The sequence below is a fragment of the Girardinichthys multiradiatus genome, chromosome 13, assembly GCF_021462225.1.
Source record: "Girardinichthys multiradiatus isolate DD_20200921_A chromosome 13, DD_fGirMul_XY1, whole genome shotgun sequence".
Classification (NCBI taxonomy): domain Eukaryota; kingdom Metazoa; phylum Chordata; class Actinopteri; order Cyprinodontiformes; family Goodeidae; genus Girardinichthys; species Girardinichthys multiradiatus.
The window spans coordinates 16,213,229-16,233,828 of record NC_061806.1 but is presented as its reverse complement, the minus strand read 5'-3'; the positions used below and the strand labels follow the sequence as shown (position 1 = coordinate 16,233,828).

The following is a 20,600-nucleotide window of genomic DNA, read 5'->3' as shown; positions in this document are numbered from 1 at the left end:
CTGTCAAACACCTATGAGCACAAGAAATCTCAACCCACTAATGAGTAAACACAACAGGAGTTTGATTTAACAGCACTGCATGTCTCTGACGGAGGCCAATGGAAAGGCTTCTCTCACTCTTTGGCTTGTCAGATTTGATTTATTTCAGTTCACATTATTTGCAGTTGAAATTAGGAGACCTCAACTTTGTTTTTCTTTAAGAAACAGCTCCCCTGGGTTTGCCGTTGCCTGGCTGACTTGTTCCTTAGAGGAAAAAGCAAGATGGGAGGCAGCAAAAGTATACAAAAATCACCACCACTGCTGTTATAAAGCCTTATAATTAATCTGCTACAGGGAGTTGGTGAAAGTATGAAATAGTCAAATCTTTTGGTATTTCCTTGGACCAACAAATAGATAGGCATCTATGAATGATGGTCAGTGTAGAAGAGGGTGGAACATTTTAAATGATAAAACATACAAAAAGAAACCCCACCCACCCCAGAGAAGAGGTCTAATATAAAACAAGCGGTAATTAAACAAATAAGGACTCCTTGACAGACTTATAGATGTAAAAGTTTTGCTGCCTGATATACAGGTCCTTCTCAAAATATTAGCATATTGTGATAAAGTTGATTATTTTCCATAATGTAATGATGAAAATTTAACATTCATATATTTTAGATTCATTGCACACTAACTGAAATATTTCAGGTCTTTTATTGTCTTAATACGGATGATTTTGGCATATAGCTCATGAAAACCCAAAATTCCTATCTCACAAAATTAGCATATTTCATCCAACCAATAAAAGAAAAGTGTTTTTAATACAAAAAACGTCAACTTTCAAATAATCATGTACAATTATGCACTCAATACTTGGTCGGGAATCCTTTGGCAGAAATGAATGCTTCAATGCGGCGTGGCATGGAGGCAATCAGCCTGTGGCACTGCTGAGGTCTTATGGAGGCCCAGGATGCTTCAATAGTGGCCTTTAGCTCATCCAGAGTGTTGGGTCTTGAGTCTCTCAACGTTCTCTTCACAATATCCCACAGATTCTCTATGGGGTTCAGGTCAGGAGAGTTGGCAGGCCAATTGAGCACAGTGATACCATGGTCAGTAAACCATTTACCAGTGGTTTTGGCACTGTGAGCAGGTGCCAGGTCGTGCTGAAAAATGAAATCTTCATCTCCATAAAGCTTTTCAGCAGATGGAAGCATGAAGTGCTCCAAAATCTCCTGATAGCTAGCTGCATTGACCCTGCCCTTGATAAAACACAGTGGACCAACACCAACAGCTTACACGGCACCTCAGACCATCACTGACTGTGGGTACTTGACACTGGACTTCTGGCATTTCCTTCTCCCCTGTCTTCCTCCAGACTCTGGCACCTTGATTTCCGAATGACATGCAGAATTTGCTTTCATCCGAAAAAAGTACTTTGGACCACTGAGCAACAGTCCAGTGCTGCTTCTCTGTAGCCCAGGTCAGGCGCTTCTGCCGCTGTTTCTGGTTCAAAAGTGGCTTGACCTGGGGAATGCGGCACCTGTAGCCCATTTCCTGCACACGCCTGTGAACGGTGGCTCTGGATGTTTCTACTCCAGACTCAGTCCACTGCTTCCGCAGGTCCCCCAAGGTCTGGAATCAGCCCTTCTCCACAATCTTCCTCAGGGTCCGGTCACCTCTTCTCGTTGTGCAGCGTTTTCTGCCACACTTTTTCCTTCCCACAGACTTCCCACTGAGGTGCCTTGATACAGCACTCTGGGAACAGCCTATTCATTCAGAAATTTCTTTCTGTGTCTTACCCTCTTGCTTGAGGGTGTCAATAGTGGCCTTCTGGACAGCAGTCAGGTCGGCAGTCTTACCCATGATTGGGGTTTTGAGTGATGAACCAGGCTGGGAGTTTTAAAGGCCTCAAGAATCTTTTACAGGTGTTTAGAGTTAACTTGTTGATTCAGATGATTAGGTTCCTAGCTCGTTTAGAGACCCTTTTAATGATATGCTAATTTTGTGAGATAGGAATTTTGGGTTTTCATGAGCTGTATGCCAAAATCATCCGTATTAAGACAATAAAAGACCTGAAATATTTCAGTTAGTGTGTAATGAATCTAAAATATATGAATGTTAAATTTTCATCATTACATTATGGAAAATAATGAACTTTATCACAATATGCTAATATTTTGAGAAGGACCTGTATACGAAAGTTAGCACATTTATTGCAACCAGTGCCAATTGCTGTAGTACTGGATGTCATTCTGTGTTTCAGTTCTGAAGGACTGCAGATAACCACACCTGTACAAAATAATTCAGATTATAATGCAACATTAACATCACTGATGGGGTGGGTCTTGTCTCCCGGGTACCCAAACCCCCTTTAGTGGCACCTGAACTTAGATATTACCATATAATTGATCAAATGTTTTTATTTTATTCCTAATAGAAGAATCTTGTTAAGATTGAGACAAGACATTATGTCATTTGCGTGGGGCAATCATCCTGTGTCTCATTAATATGGCATGACTGGGCAGATGAGAACCAAAAGACAGTTCCTATTTGTTTACATAGCTGATGTATATTCCACAGCTGCTGTACAAAGGAGAGGAGATAACAAACCTCTCTCCAAAAATTGAAAGCAGGAATTCCAAAAAATCTGGATTAAAAGGTGTTGTTTTCACTGCCACACCAGTCACAGTTAGGATCAAAACCCTTGTAAAGCCAACCTAGTCTTTCTCCCTTGTTTTCCCTTGTTTGTCCCTTGTTTTCTCAGAGGAAGTTGCTCCACATAGTTTGTTAAAACTATGTGGAGCTTTATTAGCTTTATTAGACTTTTGATAAATGGCTTTGAGAGAAGAAACTTATTCATGTTGGTGACCAGAACATCTGGAAAGTTGGAAAAAATTGAAGAAAATCTTTGAACTGTGGATATCTGAAAACATGAGGGAAAAGTATACATTGTGACAAGCTGCTTAGACAATGCAAGTTTGTTTGGTATTAAAACATTTTTCAAGTTTGGTCTATATACCAAGTGAGGTAGTGAGTGCCAATCTGCCATTCAATTTGGATTTCTGTAAGTCCATTTTCATACTTAACATTTTGATATTTTTAACTCTATTAACAAATAAGTAGAAATATAAAAACAATGGATGAATATTTATTTTGTCTAAATTAATGCACCTAACCATGGTTGTTTTTATGGGTGACTTTTGTGATAGGCTCTGTTTTCAGTTTATTTAACTGCTTTCATTTAATTACTTTTTTGTTATTCTGACTCCCAGACAGAAAAGGAGCAGGTTTTAAGGGAAATCTGTGCCTGCTGTGTTCACTCTCTCTGGTGTGTCCACCCTGCCCAGGAGGAAGGTTTGTATTGCTGCATGGAGTGATGGGTCCCACTGTGAGAGGCTGTAACACATGGGTGGAGACTCTCTACTGGAATAACAAAACCGCTGTGGATGGCCTTCATCAGATGAAATCCATTCATACTCACCTACATTTTTAATAGTAAAAAATAAAAACAAATTATGTTATTTTCTAAATTATTTCAACACAAGATGAAGGATCATGTGTTTTTTATCACCCCCAGGGAAAGGTTCTGGGTGACAGACAGTGCTAATGTGGAAGAAACCCAGTCGCCAGGATCCAGACCAGAGGGGAGGGGGGCAGGAGACTGAATGTCACCTTCACATCCAACCGGCGGATTGAATTAGGTCCTTCAGGGAGCTACGGGAAATACCTTGGTCTGACAGGAGACACTAAACTAAACAACCAGCATTCCCCTGGGAGAGTGCTCTAACTGAAAAAAAATCTATGAAATATTGGCACTTGGCAACCATTTTATTCCCAATTCTGTTTCAAAGAGCATGAAATGCTGCTTGCATTTCAATTGTACATATCAATAATCACATCTTTTAACCTTACATTTGATAGATTGTTTCTCGTGTCTCAAAGTCACCAGCTCATATCTAAAAATGACTGATACAGTTTTGTTGTAAAACATAATTTGTCTCATAAAACCTTCTGCCAGCTGTAATTACACTTTAATGAACATTTTGAAGACGGTTTTTACTGTCACAAAAACACACAGTATGTGTATAACATCTTAAAACAGAGATGTCGCTCTGGTGTCTGTTGTGTGCCTTATATTGCAGACATAAATTATCTGATATACGGCACCCATCAGGTACAACATTAAAGCTGCTAAAGGCATTGTCAAGTGAAGTGAATCACCGTGATCATCTTGGTATGGTCATTTTGCACTGGGCCCATAAATCAACACAACAAACACAATTTTCACCAGCAGTGGCAACCTGTACAAACCCTTTAAGAACCATTGTCACTTTTTCCTAGTTTGCATTTAACAAAGAATTGGTTTATAAATATATATATGTATTCTTGTGCCTCACTCATCATGTTCAGAAAAGTGGCACATTGTTGTTGCACATGGTTATCTTGTGTGAGACACAAGTTTTGTTGGGTGTTGTAAAAAACTCTCATTCAGATACACGTTTAAGTCAGTTTGACAGAGTTGGTCCCCAAGCAATTGTGGATGCTGCTGTGGATAACACAGGCGAAGCAAACAGTGACTATAAAAATGATTATCTAAAAAATGTTAAGTAGTACAGATCTGTTCTTATTTCTGCCTGATTTTATTTCATCTATGCCTTATTCTGCTTGTGTCACCATAAAAAGTTACATAATTTGCCAGTACAGTGGCACTACTACTCTAATACTTTACTATTACTTCACCCCCACGGTATTAAATGAAGGTAATTGATAGGACTGGGTTCAGTATAAGTTTTTGAGCCTGGCAATCATTTCTGTGAAAGTAAGAGGGGACACAGCAGTTCTGCTCAAACATTGACTTGAAGATCATTTTAATGGAATGCATTAAAAAGACGTCATGTTTTTTTTTTTTTATAGAAAATTGATTCAAAATGATCACTGAAGATTGATGCTAAGAAATTCTGGACATCTTAATCTGCCTTGGTCCTCTTTACTTCCATGTTCCATTTTCTCACATGCAGCTCAAACATTTGTCAAGTAAATGCTTTTGAAGGAGGATTTGACTAAATAAACAAATAAACAAAAACGTTAATTGCCTTATCTGTTTTGTCACTAAAGGCATGTGAACATGGAAACCTGGTAGTATAGATTAAAGTGTTAATGAGTAAGAATTTACAATTAAACACAAAAACAGATTGTAAAACTGAGAATGACATGTTGTTCTATGGGTGACAAACTAAATCTAAAGTTAGTTTAATCGATTCCACAGAAGACTCTGGCTAGCAGCTTTAATGTTTATGACTGATCATAGTTTTAGAGAGAGCTGTCGTTAATAAATGGATATTTACTTCATAAAATAGTACTGGAAGGAATTTAAGCTCTTCTCAACAAACACCAATGGCCACTTCCCTCTATAATTTCTGTTGCACAACTGAAAGAAGCCTGTTAATGTTAAAAATGTATTTGGAAATGGTAACAACATATATGTAGAATAACATGGGTCAGTTTAATTGTTTAAGTCACCACCATAAATAACCATAAAGACAGTGACTTAAACCTTCTGACTTATATTTTTTCATCTCATGCCATAAAAGATCTAATCCCACCCTCTTTGCTGTTTTTGATTTAAATTAAAAACTTAAGCCCAATAAAATGTGAATGTGTTACTTTTCAAGAAAGAGGCCGTAAGGGGAACAGCTCTCACCATTGAGCCTTTGGACAACACAGCATTGGTGTGTTTGCATGAGATCATTATCATGTTGCTGTTAACCAATTCAGTAGCCATTTTTACTCACATTTTAGCATGTTTCACACATAAAAACAGCAGTATTATTGTGTTCATGCATAAATCATCTGAGTAGAAAAAATAATTTTTACTCCAAATAAAAATTTTTTCCATTTCTTTGTTTTCTGCAAATCTGATCATTATACATGGCAACAAGATAATCTGCAGGGGCTTTTTTTCTCCTGCGAACAGTAGTTGGATATCGTTTAATTTATTCAGCATACAAGTCAATTTGATGCCTCACCAGTGTGCAGAGGGAGACGCCTCACAGACTGAAGAAAAACTACTCCAGGAGTTTGAAAATGAAGTGAAACAGAATTTGTTTTTGCCATTTTCCAAAGGAGAACATCACACACCGAAGGAGAACATTAAACACTGACAGGCTGTTGGATGAAATCAGCACTCATTATCTATGCAAAAAAAGTTGATTTCTTGTATCCAGTGCGTGTGAGCATAGATGGATATATGTCCGTGTGAGCAGATATAGATCTGAGTCACTGGTATGCTTAGTGATGCGGCCACACGGGGGATTTCAGGATTCAGGTTCATTAGGCTTCCACAAAACAGTGGCAGATTAGACTGGTCATCATGTTTGGAAGATGTGGGCAAGGGCATTTGAAAAAGCATATGCAAGACTGAGGTTTTCATAGTGAAACTGTTATAGGAAAAAGCAAAAGGAAGAAAGAAGAGGTTGATGTTGAAAGTTACAGGAAGCAAACACAGCAATCATGTCGGATGTGTGCTGGAGCAACTTCCTCTTTTTTTGTTGATTATTAATATTTGGTCATTATTAAACAAGTATTTGAATGAAACTGGGTTCATTTAAAGTGACTGAAAAGGAGTTCAATGCCAGTGCTGACAATGATTGTATTGTGTGTTTAAACATTTTTAGCAAAGCAGGAGATAAGGCTGGGTTGGTGTTTATTATGCATCAGAAAAAAGCAGCAATATAAATTTTTCAGGAGTTGAAGTTTTGGAAAAATATTATCAGGAATCTAATACAGCTGATCTGTATACCACAAATGGAGTTTTGATGAAAATTCAATCTGGAAGACTCACCTCCACCACCGGCTCCGTCCTATGACTCCATCATGCATCTCCGCTCCAACCAATCAGCATCAAGTCTGCATTCCTCCAGCCAATCACCCTTCAAGGCTTCGCTTTTAAGGACCTCCAACCATAGATCTCCCTGTTCTCCTGGCAAGCTTCGACCCTCCTCCACCCCATCGCTACCATCTGGCTTCCTAGCTCCTTCCAACTCCCTTATCTCCTCGGGCCTCCACTCCATCACCCGATCAGACTGGTTTCACATCTTGGTTTCAAAGTGTTATTCATTCTGCGCACCGCAGCATTTAATACTGTTATTGGCATTTCTGGTAAAAAATGTGTGAAAAGCTTCAAAATAATTTATGTTGTTCTTGAAGTATCAGAATCTCACTGAAAACATTTGAACATTCTAAACTTGAAATTACATACATTTATATAGTGGGGAAAAAAACTAAATAAAAAATTCACTGTTTTGGGAAAAAAAATATCCTGGGCAACAGTGACTCCCTCACATTCCTTTTGAATATATCTAACTGCCTTTTTGCAAATCACAGTAGCTCTTGAATGTGCAAACACTCCTGTTAAAGTTTCCACATTTAATGTAATGTTGGTTCAGTTCCAGCATTCAGTCTCTCTAAGTTTACACCTTCCATTATCTTTATTGTATCTGATGAGCCTGAAAGAGGTTTGGCTGTTGTAAATGGGGTTTCCTGACATCTGTGTCACAATCTGCAGGTGTTTGGGGTTTTGATTTTCCTGTGTGTACTTTTTGACCATTTCTTTACTGTATATGTTGTTCTTTATGTGATTTTTGTTACTCACCTGGATGTCTCTGTGTTTTTGCCCATCTGTATTAATTAGCCTCCCCTTCTTGAGTTGACTTGCATTCTCCCTGCTCCAGATGCTCCACATTTCATCTGATTAGCTCTTCTGGTTCATCTGTCATTTCTGCACCCTGCCTCCGTATTTTAACTCTCTAGTTTCATTATTCCCTAATGGATTCAACTGTGGAGGCGACTGTGGCTCAGTAGGAAGAGTGGTCGTCTTGCAATCGGAAGGTTGTGGGTTTGATTCCAGCTTCCTCCTGCTGTATGTTGATGTGCCCCTGGGCAAGGCACTTAACCTCAAGTTGCCTACCGATCTGCGTATCGGTGTATGAATGTGTGAGCGTTAGTGAGTGCGATTGGGTGAATGTGGCTCTAGTGTAAAGCGCTTTGAGCGGTCTGTATGACTGGAAAGGCGCTATATAAAATTCAGTCCATTTACCATTATCACATGACCCCTTGTCTATGTTCCGTGTCCTGCATTTACTAGTAGGTTTTCATTATAATGTTGCAGCTCCCAAGTTCCTTTTTGCATTTTCGTTCTGTGTAAAACCAGCACCTTATGACAGATGAACCCAGTCATAAGTCAGTCAGTCAGTCATTTTCTACCGCTTATTCCAAAGTGGGTCGCGGGGGAGCTGGTGCCTATCTCCAGCAGTCTATGGGCGAGAGGCAGGGTACACCCTGGACAGGTCACCAGACCATCGCAGGGCAACACACAAACAAGCATGCACACACTCATTCATACACCTAAGGGCAATTTAGAGTGACCAATTAACCTAACAGGCATGTCTTTGGACTGTGGGAGGAAGCCGGAGTACCCGGTGAGAACCCACGCATGCACGGGGAGAGCATGCAAACTCCATGCAGAAAGACCCCCAGTCGGGAATCGAACCCAGGACCTTCTTGCGGCAAGGCAACTGCGCCACTGTGCAGCTCCCCCAGTCATAAGTCAAAAAAAAAAAAAAAAATCTTCACTGAGAGCAAAGTGTACCGGAGATAAAAAAAATAATTGTTTGTGTGCACAAATTTGGCAATATAGCTGATTCTGATTCTGAGTCTAATCTGGATCATACGGACAGGGAAGCTGCAGAAACTCTATGTTGGATTCGGCAGCAGCTAGAGGAGGCAGAACAGTAATATAAGGACATAGAGATCCTGCCTTCTCCACTGCTGCTGAAGATCTTTTGAGGTCCTAGACTAGCGCTCGCACCATCAGGGTATGCCCGTGGCAGTATACCTCCTCTTCGACGTTTGGGCATTGTCAGTCTGCCTGACAAAGAGAACGCCGGCATCTCCAGCCCATTGCTGCTGGGACCTGAGCTTGAAGCCTCACAATTCCTCCATCAGGTCAGCAGAGTTCCAGGTCTCAGCCATCACTAAAATTTCCACCATCTATCTAAGCACGTCCTGTTTCCTCCTCCTCCCACTGGAGATGACATCGTCATCGAGACACTCACATCCCCATTCTGGAGGGTAAGGCTGACGTCTCCACTCTTTCTACAGAGAGTCACGCCAATGCCTCCATTCCTGGTCTGAAAGGTTTAACTGTCACCTCCTCTCCTCTTTTGGAGGTTCTGGTCAACAACTTCCTTCTACCCCAGGCCTTGTCTTCCTGACCCTAAGCCAGATTCATGTCACAGGCCACTGCTCAGCTTCCCCGAACCTTAGATTATCCTCCGCCTTGCATTGTTCCTTCAGTGCCCTTCAGTAGTCAACCATGGAAGACAGATTTTTCCAACTCCTATGTGCAGTCAAAAGCAGCAGCCACAGCAGATCCCAGGTTCACGTCCTTGTCCTTCACTGCTGTTACAGCAGTTCCCACATCAGCAGAAGCAGCGACTCTCACTCCAGTAACTGTAGCAGTAGCTGCAGATCTCTGGTGTACTGTTTTTGCTCCCCTGGTGCAGCCTTCATCATCACTATCATCATCACCATCTCTGGCTCAATGATCATCATCACCATCTGCGCCTCTGGCTCAGTCATCATTACCACCATCAGTATCTGCTGTTCAGACTTCTTCTGCTGCACTCCTGATCACAAATCCTCCTAGGGGTTGGATAATGAGCAGTCCCATGTTCAGCCAGCCTCCAAGGATTCTTCTCCACCTCAGCTGGCCTCGAATGCTTCTTCTCCACTTCGTCTCCACTTGCTAGGGTACTGTATCTTTTGATCTTTGTTTTTTGAGCCTTCTTTTTTGCACCATAGAGTCTCCCTTAATAGGGAGGGTGAGTGCCAAGTATATTCCAGTGATTAAAAAGCAGTGGGCAGTACTCTTTTATTTTTCCTTTTCTTTAATTGGGACACAACTGCAGTCAGTCACTCTACAGGTTCTGCCCCACAAAAACTCCTTCATCTTATGGAAAATCTTGTTTTTATCTTAGCGCCCTGCCACAAGGAGGCACAACCTCAGCAACCCGTGACAAGTTAAGGAGATAATCAGCCTCCTCACTGTTATAGACCAGATTCAGAACAAGCTTAAAGTATTTCCTTCACTGCTTGACAGTATAATTTCCTCTGTCTGCTGTTCCCTACCAAAAGCACAAATAGGCTGGGTGGGCCTTGCTTTCCTTTCTGATCTTGCAAACATTTCTTGAGGCAAGCTGAATCTTCTTTGCACAGCAGTTTATTCTTCTGTAACAACAGTAACCATGGTCCTTTAATCACTTACCTCTTAGCTGATTGTTGAGTCCATGCGGACAGCCAAACCATAAAGGCTTATTTCTTTAATATGTTGTGACTATGAATCTGAATATATTATTTAATATTAATACCATAATATTTTATCAAATAATATTTCGGTCTGTTAAGGGTTGTCCTGTGAATACCAGCCCAGTAAGCCGGTGGCATTAGGACAAAATCGAAAAGGGTGAGCCAAGCTCTGACATTATTGAACAGCAAAACTCTGCACACACATGGAATGAATTCACACAATTTCTTAAAATACAAGAATTTATTAACAAAAATAATTCAACTCAAAGTCAAATATATTTCAATCAACAAACTCTTTACTATGCTAAAACAATCCAACTAAACTACCAAGTAGAATTAAAGAATAAGGAAGACTCATGGCTATGTACAATATAAACAAGTGGATTAAAATGGTTGAAACCATAACCAAAAGAGTGATGCAACATTACCATGCAATGTTTATGTTTGAGAACCAATGATTATCTTGAAGAATCTGGAAATGAAGTTAAGTTAGTCTTGGAACCAACTTAGGCAATACTCAGCATACCTTTAGACAACCATTCACAATGCAAGATCAGATATAATATTATTTTGATAAAATAATGTTTTAAAGAATGATCTGCTGAATAAAGCACACCTTCTGGAAGACTAATTCTCAATGGTGTCTCTTTAGCTGCCTTTATTTATCAATATAATATTTAAAGAAATATTATTAAGGAAATAGTAAAATATTTAAGGAAATATTTTGGAAAAGAGTCAAATTTTTCAGGAGAAATGGGGCTTAATGGTGTTTACTTAGTTATCAAGTTTAGTAAAATAATGTTTAGGGAAATATTATTTACTGGATCGAAAACTAACAACCTTTCTGGGTAGATGATCTTTAGTAGCAAGCACGTGTTCTTAGCTGTTAGCAGTTAAAGCTAACAAAAGAAGCTGATTGCTTGGCACCAGAATCAAACACACACCTTTAAAATACCGTTAATAAAAGGGTTCGAATGCATAAGCGGGGACGACGCGTTATTATCAATCTTCTGTGTTTAAATCACCCTTGAAGTAAAGTTTGTCTTAACTTTAAAACACATAAACACAGAACACAAACACAAAACTGAGCACGTGTGCTGCAGATAGCCTGTCAGCACCAAGATAGCTGAGTTCAACACAAACAAAACCAAACTTCATAAAATGAAAAATGTTTAGGTCATTTCATCCTAAATCACTTCTCTCTGCCCAAACCTAACCTCGTTTGAACCTGCTGAGGAAAGGTTGTCCGGGCAACGACGAAGTTTGAAGAAAGCTCTGTGAGCAAAAGGGTTAGCTACAGCTAACCTCCGTAGCCGCTGGGTAGGGGTGGCTCCCTCTGTCGGGCCAACCAAACTGGACAGTTGCTACGGTAATCACGGTGATGCAGTCCCTGTTGTCCTCCTTTCAGACCGGGAAACTGCTTCACTCGGTGTCGTAGAGACAGCGTCTCTGCTGGGACCTGTTGTAACCATGGCTGTGGGTCCCAACAAGCTTGACAGCTTCCATAACAGCAACAAATTTGTCACTGGGTACTACAGCAAGATCCAATGACCTATTGGCTGCAGTTCCTTCAACCCTTAACTGCAATTGATTTCCTGAACATGTCCGATTCAGATTTCATGTCCCAAACCTCCCAGTGTTTTGGGTATAACCCTTACCTGGATTTAACAAACAGAGACCTCTGCCAGATGTTGCCGTGACTACTCATTTTGGTGTACCAGGTCTGTTTGACAGATGTGGTAAACGCACTGAATGACAAAAATCAAGAAACATTTCTGCCTCCACAAATAAATGAATCTGAAATGAACCCAGGTTTTAACCCAGGTTGGGTGCTAGTTCTAATATGTAAAAAACAATTGGTGAGTTTTTTGTTGCGAAACATAAATACAAACACAGTTTTACTATAACGTTGAAATGTGACATCTTTTTTTCAAATTCATGTTCTTTGTTTGACCTTACAAATTGAAATAATTTATAAATGCTGCCATTTAAAGAAGAAAAGGCAGTGTCAGAATTACCTACACCCAATTAACACAGTATGTTATCATCACCACACTTTATACATTTGTTTTGGGAAACGCTGTTCTCGTTTCAGAGTCGTGCAGTCAGAATAAGTAAAAAACCCTCTCGAATCAACACACAGCGAGAATTTTTTTTTCTTTCCTTTAAAGAATAGGCGAAAAATAAAAAAGCAGTAACAGGAGTATCATTACATGAGATCATCTTCCAAATCATTCTGAGTGACAATAAACAAATTTATGAGATTAGTTGACAGAAAAACTGAATCCGGTTGGCAAAGCACCCCCTGTGGCACTTGGAGACAGTAACAAAACCATTGGTCTGTATTCTGTTAACCAACCAGAATGTTTATCAAAAATCATAAAACTCTAATAATGCTCACACTGACTTGGTGTACTTGCTGATGAAATATTGTGTCTGATAATGGCCCTGCAACTAAATTAAACTTGAGCTGAGGATATGACACAAAGACTGGTAGAGAGCGAGAGGGAGGAGAAAGTTTTCACAGAAAGTTCCTTTTTTTCCTTGTGGGGAGCCAAGTGTATTTTTGTAGCTTCCTCTTCAACCCCCCCAAACAGGAGTACCATAAAAGGGAGGGAGAAAGAAAAAAGAGAGAAGGGTGGTTGAGTGATTATGAGCAAAGTGTGTATGTGTGTGTGTGTGTGGTTTTATGCATGTAGGGACACACGCCTCTCTCTCCTTTCCTCTAAAGGGCTTTACCACTACAGCCAACATCCTAAAACAGGCCACTCACCACAGTACCTCTGATCTTTCGTCTCCCCAAGACCAGCGCCTGGACTCCAGTGGCTTCAAAGGACTTTTCTGAGGCCAGAAATATTTTGGAAGAGTGATACATGTTCGGAGCCTGCTCTTGGCTTTCTGGCCAGAGCTACATGTGCTGGCTAAGCATTGGAGTTAATATACGGAGTAATCCTCAGTTTCCGGTGTGTGTATGTTTTTTGTCTTCCTTCACACAAAACAGAAGGAGGATAAACTTACCCCAAGAAAACTCTGGACACAAAAGGAAACAAGAGAACTGGCCAGATAAGGAGAAGGAAAAGTTATAAAACAGAAGCTGAAGCAACAGAAGAAAGATTCTACAAGAGCGTAGAAGGAAATTTCACAAAAGAACACAAGACAGAAAGGAAACCTAACTCAGCCACCTGACCAGGTGGTGAAACCTCATTTTCCCTCTCCCTGCTTCCCTTTTCCCTTCTTTTACCACGACATGGGCCACCTCCTGTCCCTGACTCTCGTCTACTTGGCCTACCTGCTGACCACAGGGATCGCCTCCCAACGTCAGCAGCACCGTGTGCAGCACGGCTCCTGCACCTACACCTTCATCCTCCCTGAGGTGGAGCATTGCCAACCATTAAAGGACTTCCAGGTAACAAATACCCTGCAGAGAGACTCACCACCTGACGCTGAGCCTGACAAAAGCCATTCCAAGGACGATTTATCTCAAGAGGAAAGGCCTTCCTGGCAGCAGCAGAAACTGGAGACTCTGGAAAGTGCCATGGAGAATAACACTCAGTGGCTGCAGAAGGTAAGATCTCAGAACTCTTTAGAAGAGGGCGACACACTTAGGTGACATCATGCACCCATGTTTTCCATTACACAACACATGCTGGGATTGTTTGTTTGCTGGACGACACTTTGAGGTGAATTGTCCAGTCATCCTTCTAAAACCTGTGCTTATCAGAAGGTAAAACTATCCATGACTGAACTCCAGTAGTCCGTTGTGTCTTTGTGCACTTCAGCTAAACTCTTTCAACGTGTGTCCAAGGCGCCAATTGATGCAAATCGTTAATGCTCCTCGTGAGTTTCCCTTAAGCTGACAGTTTCCTTCTCCTTTTCCTCCTTCTGTTCTATTTTTATTTCTAAACGTCTCACTGAGTCCTGCAGACCTTCAGACTAAACACTGTAAATCAAAGCACATGATCTACTCAGAGTACACTATCTTATTACATTTGTTGACAGACCTTTATTATTGATAAGGCTGAGATTTCCTGAATGCTTCCTGTCTTCATAGTTAGCTTCATCACTATGCCTGACATATAAATGGGTCTCAGTATTTAAATCCCCAAAAAGTCATAACTTTCATAGCACACAACTGGAGTTTGAGAGTATGCTGGTCTGCCAAAAATCTCTCACACAGTTAAACCCTCTAAATGAGGCAACAAGTGAACAGACCATTTTTAGTCTGCCTATAAGTCAAGGTCACCCTAAATCTTTCCAAACCCAATTTACATAATAGTATGATATGTCACTGAAAAAGCTGTTTATCTGAGGGAGACACATTTGGGTACGTCTCCTTACTGGACATTTGGCCTTTGCAGTTCTGCTTAGCTCAGATTATGGCCGAGTGAACTACAATGATGGCTTCACAATGGAGTTTGTACAGCTAAGGACATAGAATCAGTATTTGGCCATTGTAGAGCACCGCTCCTCACTCGTCTTTATTCTTGTCTGGACTCTTTACAGAATATTTATGGGGTACACTAATCCCCTAAATGGTTGTAAATGTTTGTGACAAAGTGTTGAGTTACACTGACATTGGAGAAACAGTAATGATTTTATTATAGCATTTAAAAATGCATGGTGGCACAGTGGGTAGCGCTGTTATCTTGCAGCAAGAAGGTTCTGGGTTTGATTCCTGGCCAGGGGTCTTTCTGCATGGAGTTTGCATGTTCTCCCCGTGCATGTGTGGGTTCTCTCTGGGTACTCCGGCTTCCTCCCACAGTCCAAAGACATGCCTGTTAGGTTAATTGGTCACTCTAAATTGCCCTTAGGTGTATGAATGAGTGTGTGCATGCTTGTTTGTGTGTTGCCCTGCGATGGTCTGGTGACCTGTCCAGGGTGTACCCTGCCTCCCACCCATAGACTGCTGGAGATAAGCACCAGCTCCCCGCAACCCACCATTTCTATGCATTCAATACTTGGTTGGACCTCCTTTTAATTGTATTATGGTAAAATGGCCTGCACTTGTATAGGGCTTTATCAAGTTAGAGGACTCCAAAGCACTTTACCCTTCAATCAGTCATCCATCTATTCATACACACACTGACAGTGGTAGGTGCCCTGGGGCAGACTGACAGAGGTGGGGCTTCCATACAATTGGGGCCACAGGTGCCCTCTGACCTCCATCAGCAGACAAGGTGGGTAAGGTGTCTTGCCCAAGGACAACTGAGATGGACGGAGCAGGAGTTTGAACTGGCAACCTTCCAGTTACAGGATGAATGACCTGAGCTACAGCCACCCAAATTATTGGTTCAATGCAGCGTGGCAAGGAGGCCATTAACGTGTGGCACTGCCGAGGCGTAATGGAAGCCCAGGTTGCTTTGATAGTTGCCATCCGGTCTTCTGCATTGTTGGCCCGCCACCTTCTCTGGCTCTCTTTTGTCACTGTGTGTCTGACAACAACCACAGACTGACGAGCAGTCAATACTGTTGTGTTTGTGTCACATACAAATCACATCACGCAGTCTTAGAGCAATCGCCACTGATATATATATATATATATATATATATATATATATGTATATATATATATATATATATATATATATATATATATATATAATGATATTCAGTTCCTTTTTAAATATACCTGTATTTCCTCCTCTATTGTCACAAATTAGACTGTTTCCTTTCCTCACAAATATTCTCTTTCTATTTTGAAATCTTTCATAATTACACTACTAATCTTTTTCCACTGTATTTTTGAACCATGGGGGTAACATCGTATTATCGACACTTGTCTCTGACTTGCTATAAAAAATCCATACAGCGCATTGCACAACTATTCATACTGCTTTCAGATTTTTCCACAATAGTGTATTTTAATTGGATTTTATTTGACATTGCGTTGTTATTTGTTTGTGAACCAAGGATTATCTTGAAGAATCTGGAATTGAAGTTAAGTTATTCTTGGAATTAACTTAGGCAATAATTGGTGTACCTTTAGACAACCATTCAAAATGCAAGATCAGATAAAATATTATTTTAATAAAATAATATTTTAAAGAATGATTTGCTGAATAAAACCAATCTTCTGGATGACCAATTCTCAACGGTGTTTAATTAGCTGCGTTTATTTATTAAAATAATATTTATATACAGTACAGACCAATAGTTTGGACATACCTTCTCATTCAAACGTTTTCTTTACTTTCATGACTATGAATATTGTAGCTTCACACTGAAGGCATCAAAACTATGAATTAACACATGTGGAATTATATACTGAACAAAAAATGTGAAACAACTGAAAATATGTCTTATATTCTAGGTTCTTCAAAGTAGCCACCTTTTGCTTTGATTACTGCTCTGCACACTCTTGGCATTCTGTTGATGAGCTTCAAGAGGTAGTCACCTGAAATGGTTTTCACTTCACAGGTGTGCATTGTCAGGTTTAATAAGTGGGAATTCAAGCCTTATAAATGGGGTTGGGACCATCAGTTGTGTTGTGCAGGAGGTGGATACAGTACACAGCTGATAGTCATACTGAATAGACGGTTAGAATTTGTATTATGGCAATAACAAAGCAGCTAAGCAAAGAAAAACGAGTGGCCATCATTACTTTAAGAAATGAAGGTCAGTCAGTCTGAACAACTGGAACAACTTTGAAAGTGTCCCCAAGTGCAGTCGCAAAAACCATCAAGCGCTACAAAGAAACTGGCTCACATGAGGACCTGCCCAGGAAAGGAAGACCAAGAGTCACTTCTGCTGCGGACGACAAGAAATCAGAAACCAGCTTCAGAAATCGCAGGTTAACAGCAGCTCAGATTAGAGAACAGGTCAATGCCACAGAGAGTTCTAGCAGCAGACACATCTCTAGAACAACTGTAGAACAACTGTTAAGAGGAGACTGTGTGAATCAGGCCTTCATGGTAAAATAGTTGCTAGGGAATTACTGCTGAGGACAGGCAACACGCAGAAGAGAAGTGTTTGGGCTAAAGAACACAAGGAATGGACATTAGACCAGTGGAAATCTGTGCTTTGAAGTCTGATGAGTCCGTGTCTTTGTGCGGTGCAGAAGAGGTGAATGGATGAACTACATGCCTGCTTCCCACCGTGAAGCATGGAGGAGGTGTGATGGTGCTTTGCTGGTGACACTGTTGGGGATTTATTCAAAATTGAAGGCATACTGAACCAGCATGAGTACCACAGCATGTTGCAGCGGCATGCTATTCCATCCGGTTTGCGTTTAGTTGGACCATAATTTATTTTTCAAAAGGACAATGACCCCAAACACACTTCCAGGGTGTGTAAGGGGATATTTGACCAAGATGGAGAGTGATGGGGTGCTGCGCCAGATGACCTGGCCTTCACAGTCACCGGATCTGAACACAATCGAGATGGTTTGGGGTGAGCTGGACCGCAGAGTGAAGGCAAAAGGGCAACAAGTGCTAAGCATCTCTGGCAACTCCTTCAAGACTGTTGGAAAACCATTTCAAGTGACTACCTCTTGAAGCTCATCAACAGAATGCCAAGAGTGTGCGGAGCAGTAATCAAAGCAAAAGGTGGCTACTTTGAAGAAGCTAGAATATAAGACATATTTTCAGTTGTTTCACACTTTTTTGTTCAGTATATAATTACACGTGTTAATTCATAGTTTTGATGATGTATATATATATGAGGTGACTGTGGTTCAGTAGGAAGAGCAGTCATCTTGCAATCAGAAGGTTGTGGGTTCGATTCCAGCTTCCTCGTGCCATATGTCAATGTGCTCCTGGGCAAGGCACTTAACCTCAAGTTGCCTACCAACCACCATTAGTGTATGAATGCGTGAGCGTTAGTGAGTGTGATTGGGTGAATGTGGCTCTAGTATAAAGCACTTTGAGTGTTCGTATGACTGGAAAGGCGCTATATAAGTTCAGATCATTTAAGGAAAGATTATTTTGAATAAGAGTCAACTCTTTGAGAAATGGGCTTAATTGTGTTACTTAGTTATCAAGTTTAGTAAAATAATATTTAGAGAAATATTATTTTACTAGATTGAAAATTAACAACCTTTTTGGGTAAATGATCTTTAGCAGGCAAGCACGTGTTGTTAGCTTTTAGCGGTTGAAGCTAAGAAAAGAAGCTTATAGCTTATCATCAGAAACAAACACATACCTTTAAAATACCATTAATAAAAGGGTTAAAATGCATAAGCGTGGACAGCACGTTATAGCTAATCTCCTGTGTTTAAAATCACATTTGTGATAATGATAATGATTCAAGGCTTGTTTGTTTTGAGTTTGACTCAAAATCAGAGTCACTGTCAACTTTGGCCAAGTTTGTGTGCACAAACAAGGAATTTGACTTAGGTTTCCTCAACCATGTTATGTAAAAACACTCTAGAAGGACAAAAACGAGGACAAGGAGCAGTATTTACAAGTGTGTGTGGAATGGGGGATGTGTGGAGGTATATATATATATATACACACACACACATATATTTATATATATATATATATATATATATATATATATATGCACGTGTGTTTAAGGAAGGCAGGTTGTGCAGTATGCTTATTTGTTTCCAACAGAGTAGCAGACTATTCTGGCTGTGAGTAGAGATGGGTACCGAATTCGATACTTTTATAGGTACCGACCGAATTCTGTCAGTGCTACCAAGTACCAATGCACATAAATTTAAATGGTACCATTTTTCGGTACCTAAACACATCATTGTGACACTGAAGAGTGGAAGAGTGGGAGATTTTCCATTCCGTACATGAACACAGCATTGCACACACAATAGCATAGCCGCTGCTACAGTCAACAAAGCATGGCTGATAAAAAACGTTCGAAAGTATGGCTCCACTTTTCAAAATTGATGCTATAGAGTCTGGCAAGTGTCTGCACGCACGTATTGCAAAACAGAGAGCACAGTTTAACAAACCATGCAGAAGGATTGCAGAAACTGAGAGCACAGTTTAGTAATTCATGGGCACAGATTGAAAAATGGGCTTTATTTTTGTTACATGCTGACACTTGTACGATGCAGATTACGTTCGCTGCAATAATTGTGACACAAAGTGCAAGGCCAGCAGTGGGAATGCTTCCAATCTGAAGAAGCACCTGGTTAAGGGCAAGATTTTTCTCAAGGCTGAAGAGTGCACAATTTTCGACAGCCTCAGATCTACGGCTACAACTCCTGAATTCAGCACCGTTAGCAAGCCTGCATCCGTTAGTGACTCGTCATCTGCAGCTGGGTTTTAATTTGTGCATCATTAAGAAAACAAACTGCGTAGTCAGTTAAGGGTTTTTGTGTTGAAGAAATGTTTGAAACAACTGTGATGTTACAATACAAACAGCTGGTTGTTGTTTTGATGTATTCATTAAAGTTTACATATTGATAAATACATGTTAAATTGAAAAGGTTTGAGATTTTTTTTTTTTATTAAACGAATTAACATTTATTACCACATAAACACACACAAAAGTACCGAAAATTGGTACCACTGAGTACCGGTATCGATTCCAAGGTACCAGGTATTGGTACCTTATCGGTTCAAATGTGAAACGTACCAATACCTAGCTGTGACTTGTTCATTGTGTTCATCAGATAACAGTTTTTCATTGATAAATATTTTGTGGACATTTGTATACATTGTTTTTCATAGACAAATATAATTGTTTACATAGTTTCCCATTATTATTCTTTTTTTCAATAATCCCTACAGTTAGAAACAAAGGGATAGAATTCTCTGCATTTTCTCTTAACTTTTTGAGTTTATGTTGTCCACAATGGTATGTTATGATGATACACAGGGTAAATGTCCTCAGCAAAGGCTATATCATATGTGGAAGGAGTCCTGTAATAGAAATTAGCACTTCTATTTGACCAGATTCCCTTTCACGAGGTGAAAAACACATTTGGCACAGTTTTGGGTACATTTGGCTAAATTGTGCCAAAGTGACAGCTCTCCCTGGCACAGTGTGCACTAAAACGTTTGTGGAACAAATATGCTTCAACTGATTCAGTCCAAATTTGCTGCAGTTATTGTCAAGATGTGGATTTATAAAATCTGAGGCTTTTCCTGGGTTTTCACAGGGATTTCCATAGTGTTTGACACTCTTTATTTAGAAAAAGGTTTCCTTTGTTTAATCACAAATAAATCAGACACAGTAAAAGCTGTAATAGAGGTTCAACTTGAAAAACATATTCTTTTATGTCTTACCTTTACACAAGTATCAAAAGTTTGTGTTTAGACCTCATAACTCTGGAGCTATTCTTGATT

The 20,600-nt window shown here is 40.2% G+C and overlaps 1 protein-coding gene across 1 annotated transcript in view; it reads left to right on the top strand.

Moving 5' to 3' along the window:
• Positions 1-13,019: 13,019 nt before the first annotated feature.
• Positions 13,020-20,600, top strand: part of angpt2b (angiopoietin 2b) — a 54,227-nt gene continuing 46,646 nt past the window's right edge. Inside the window, exon 1 of the mRNA XM_047383303.1 lies at positions 13,020-13,912. Within this exon, the coding sequence (XP_047239259.1) occupies positions 13,595-13,912 (318 nt within the window). The 5' untranslated portion in view covers positions 13,020-13,594. The remainder of the gene's footprint in view (positions 13,913-20,600) is intronic.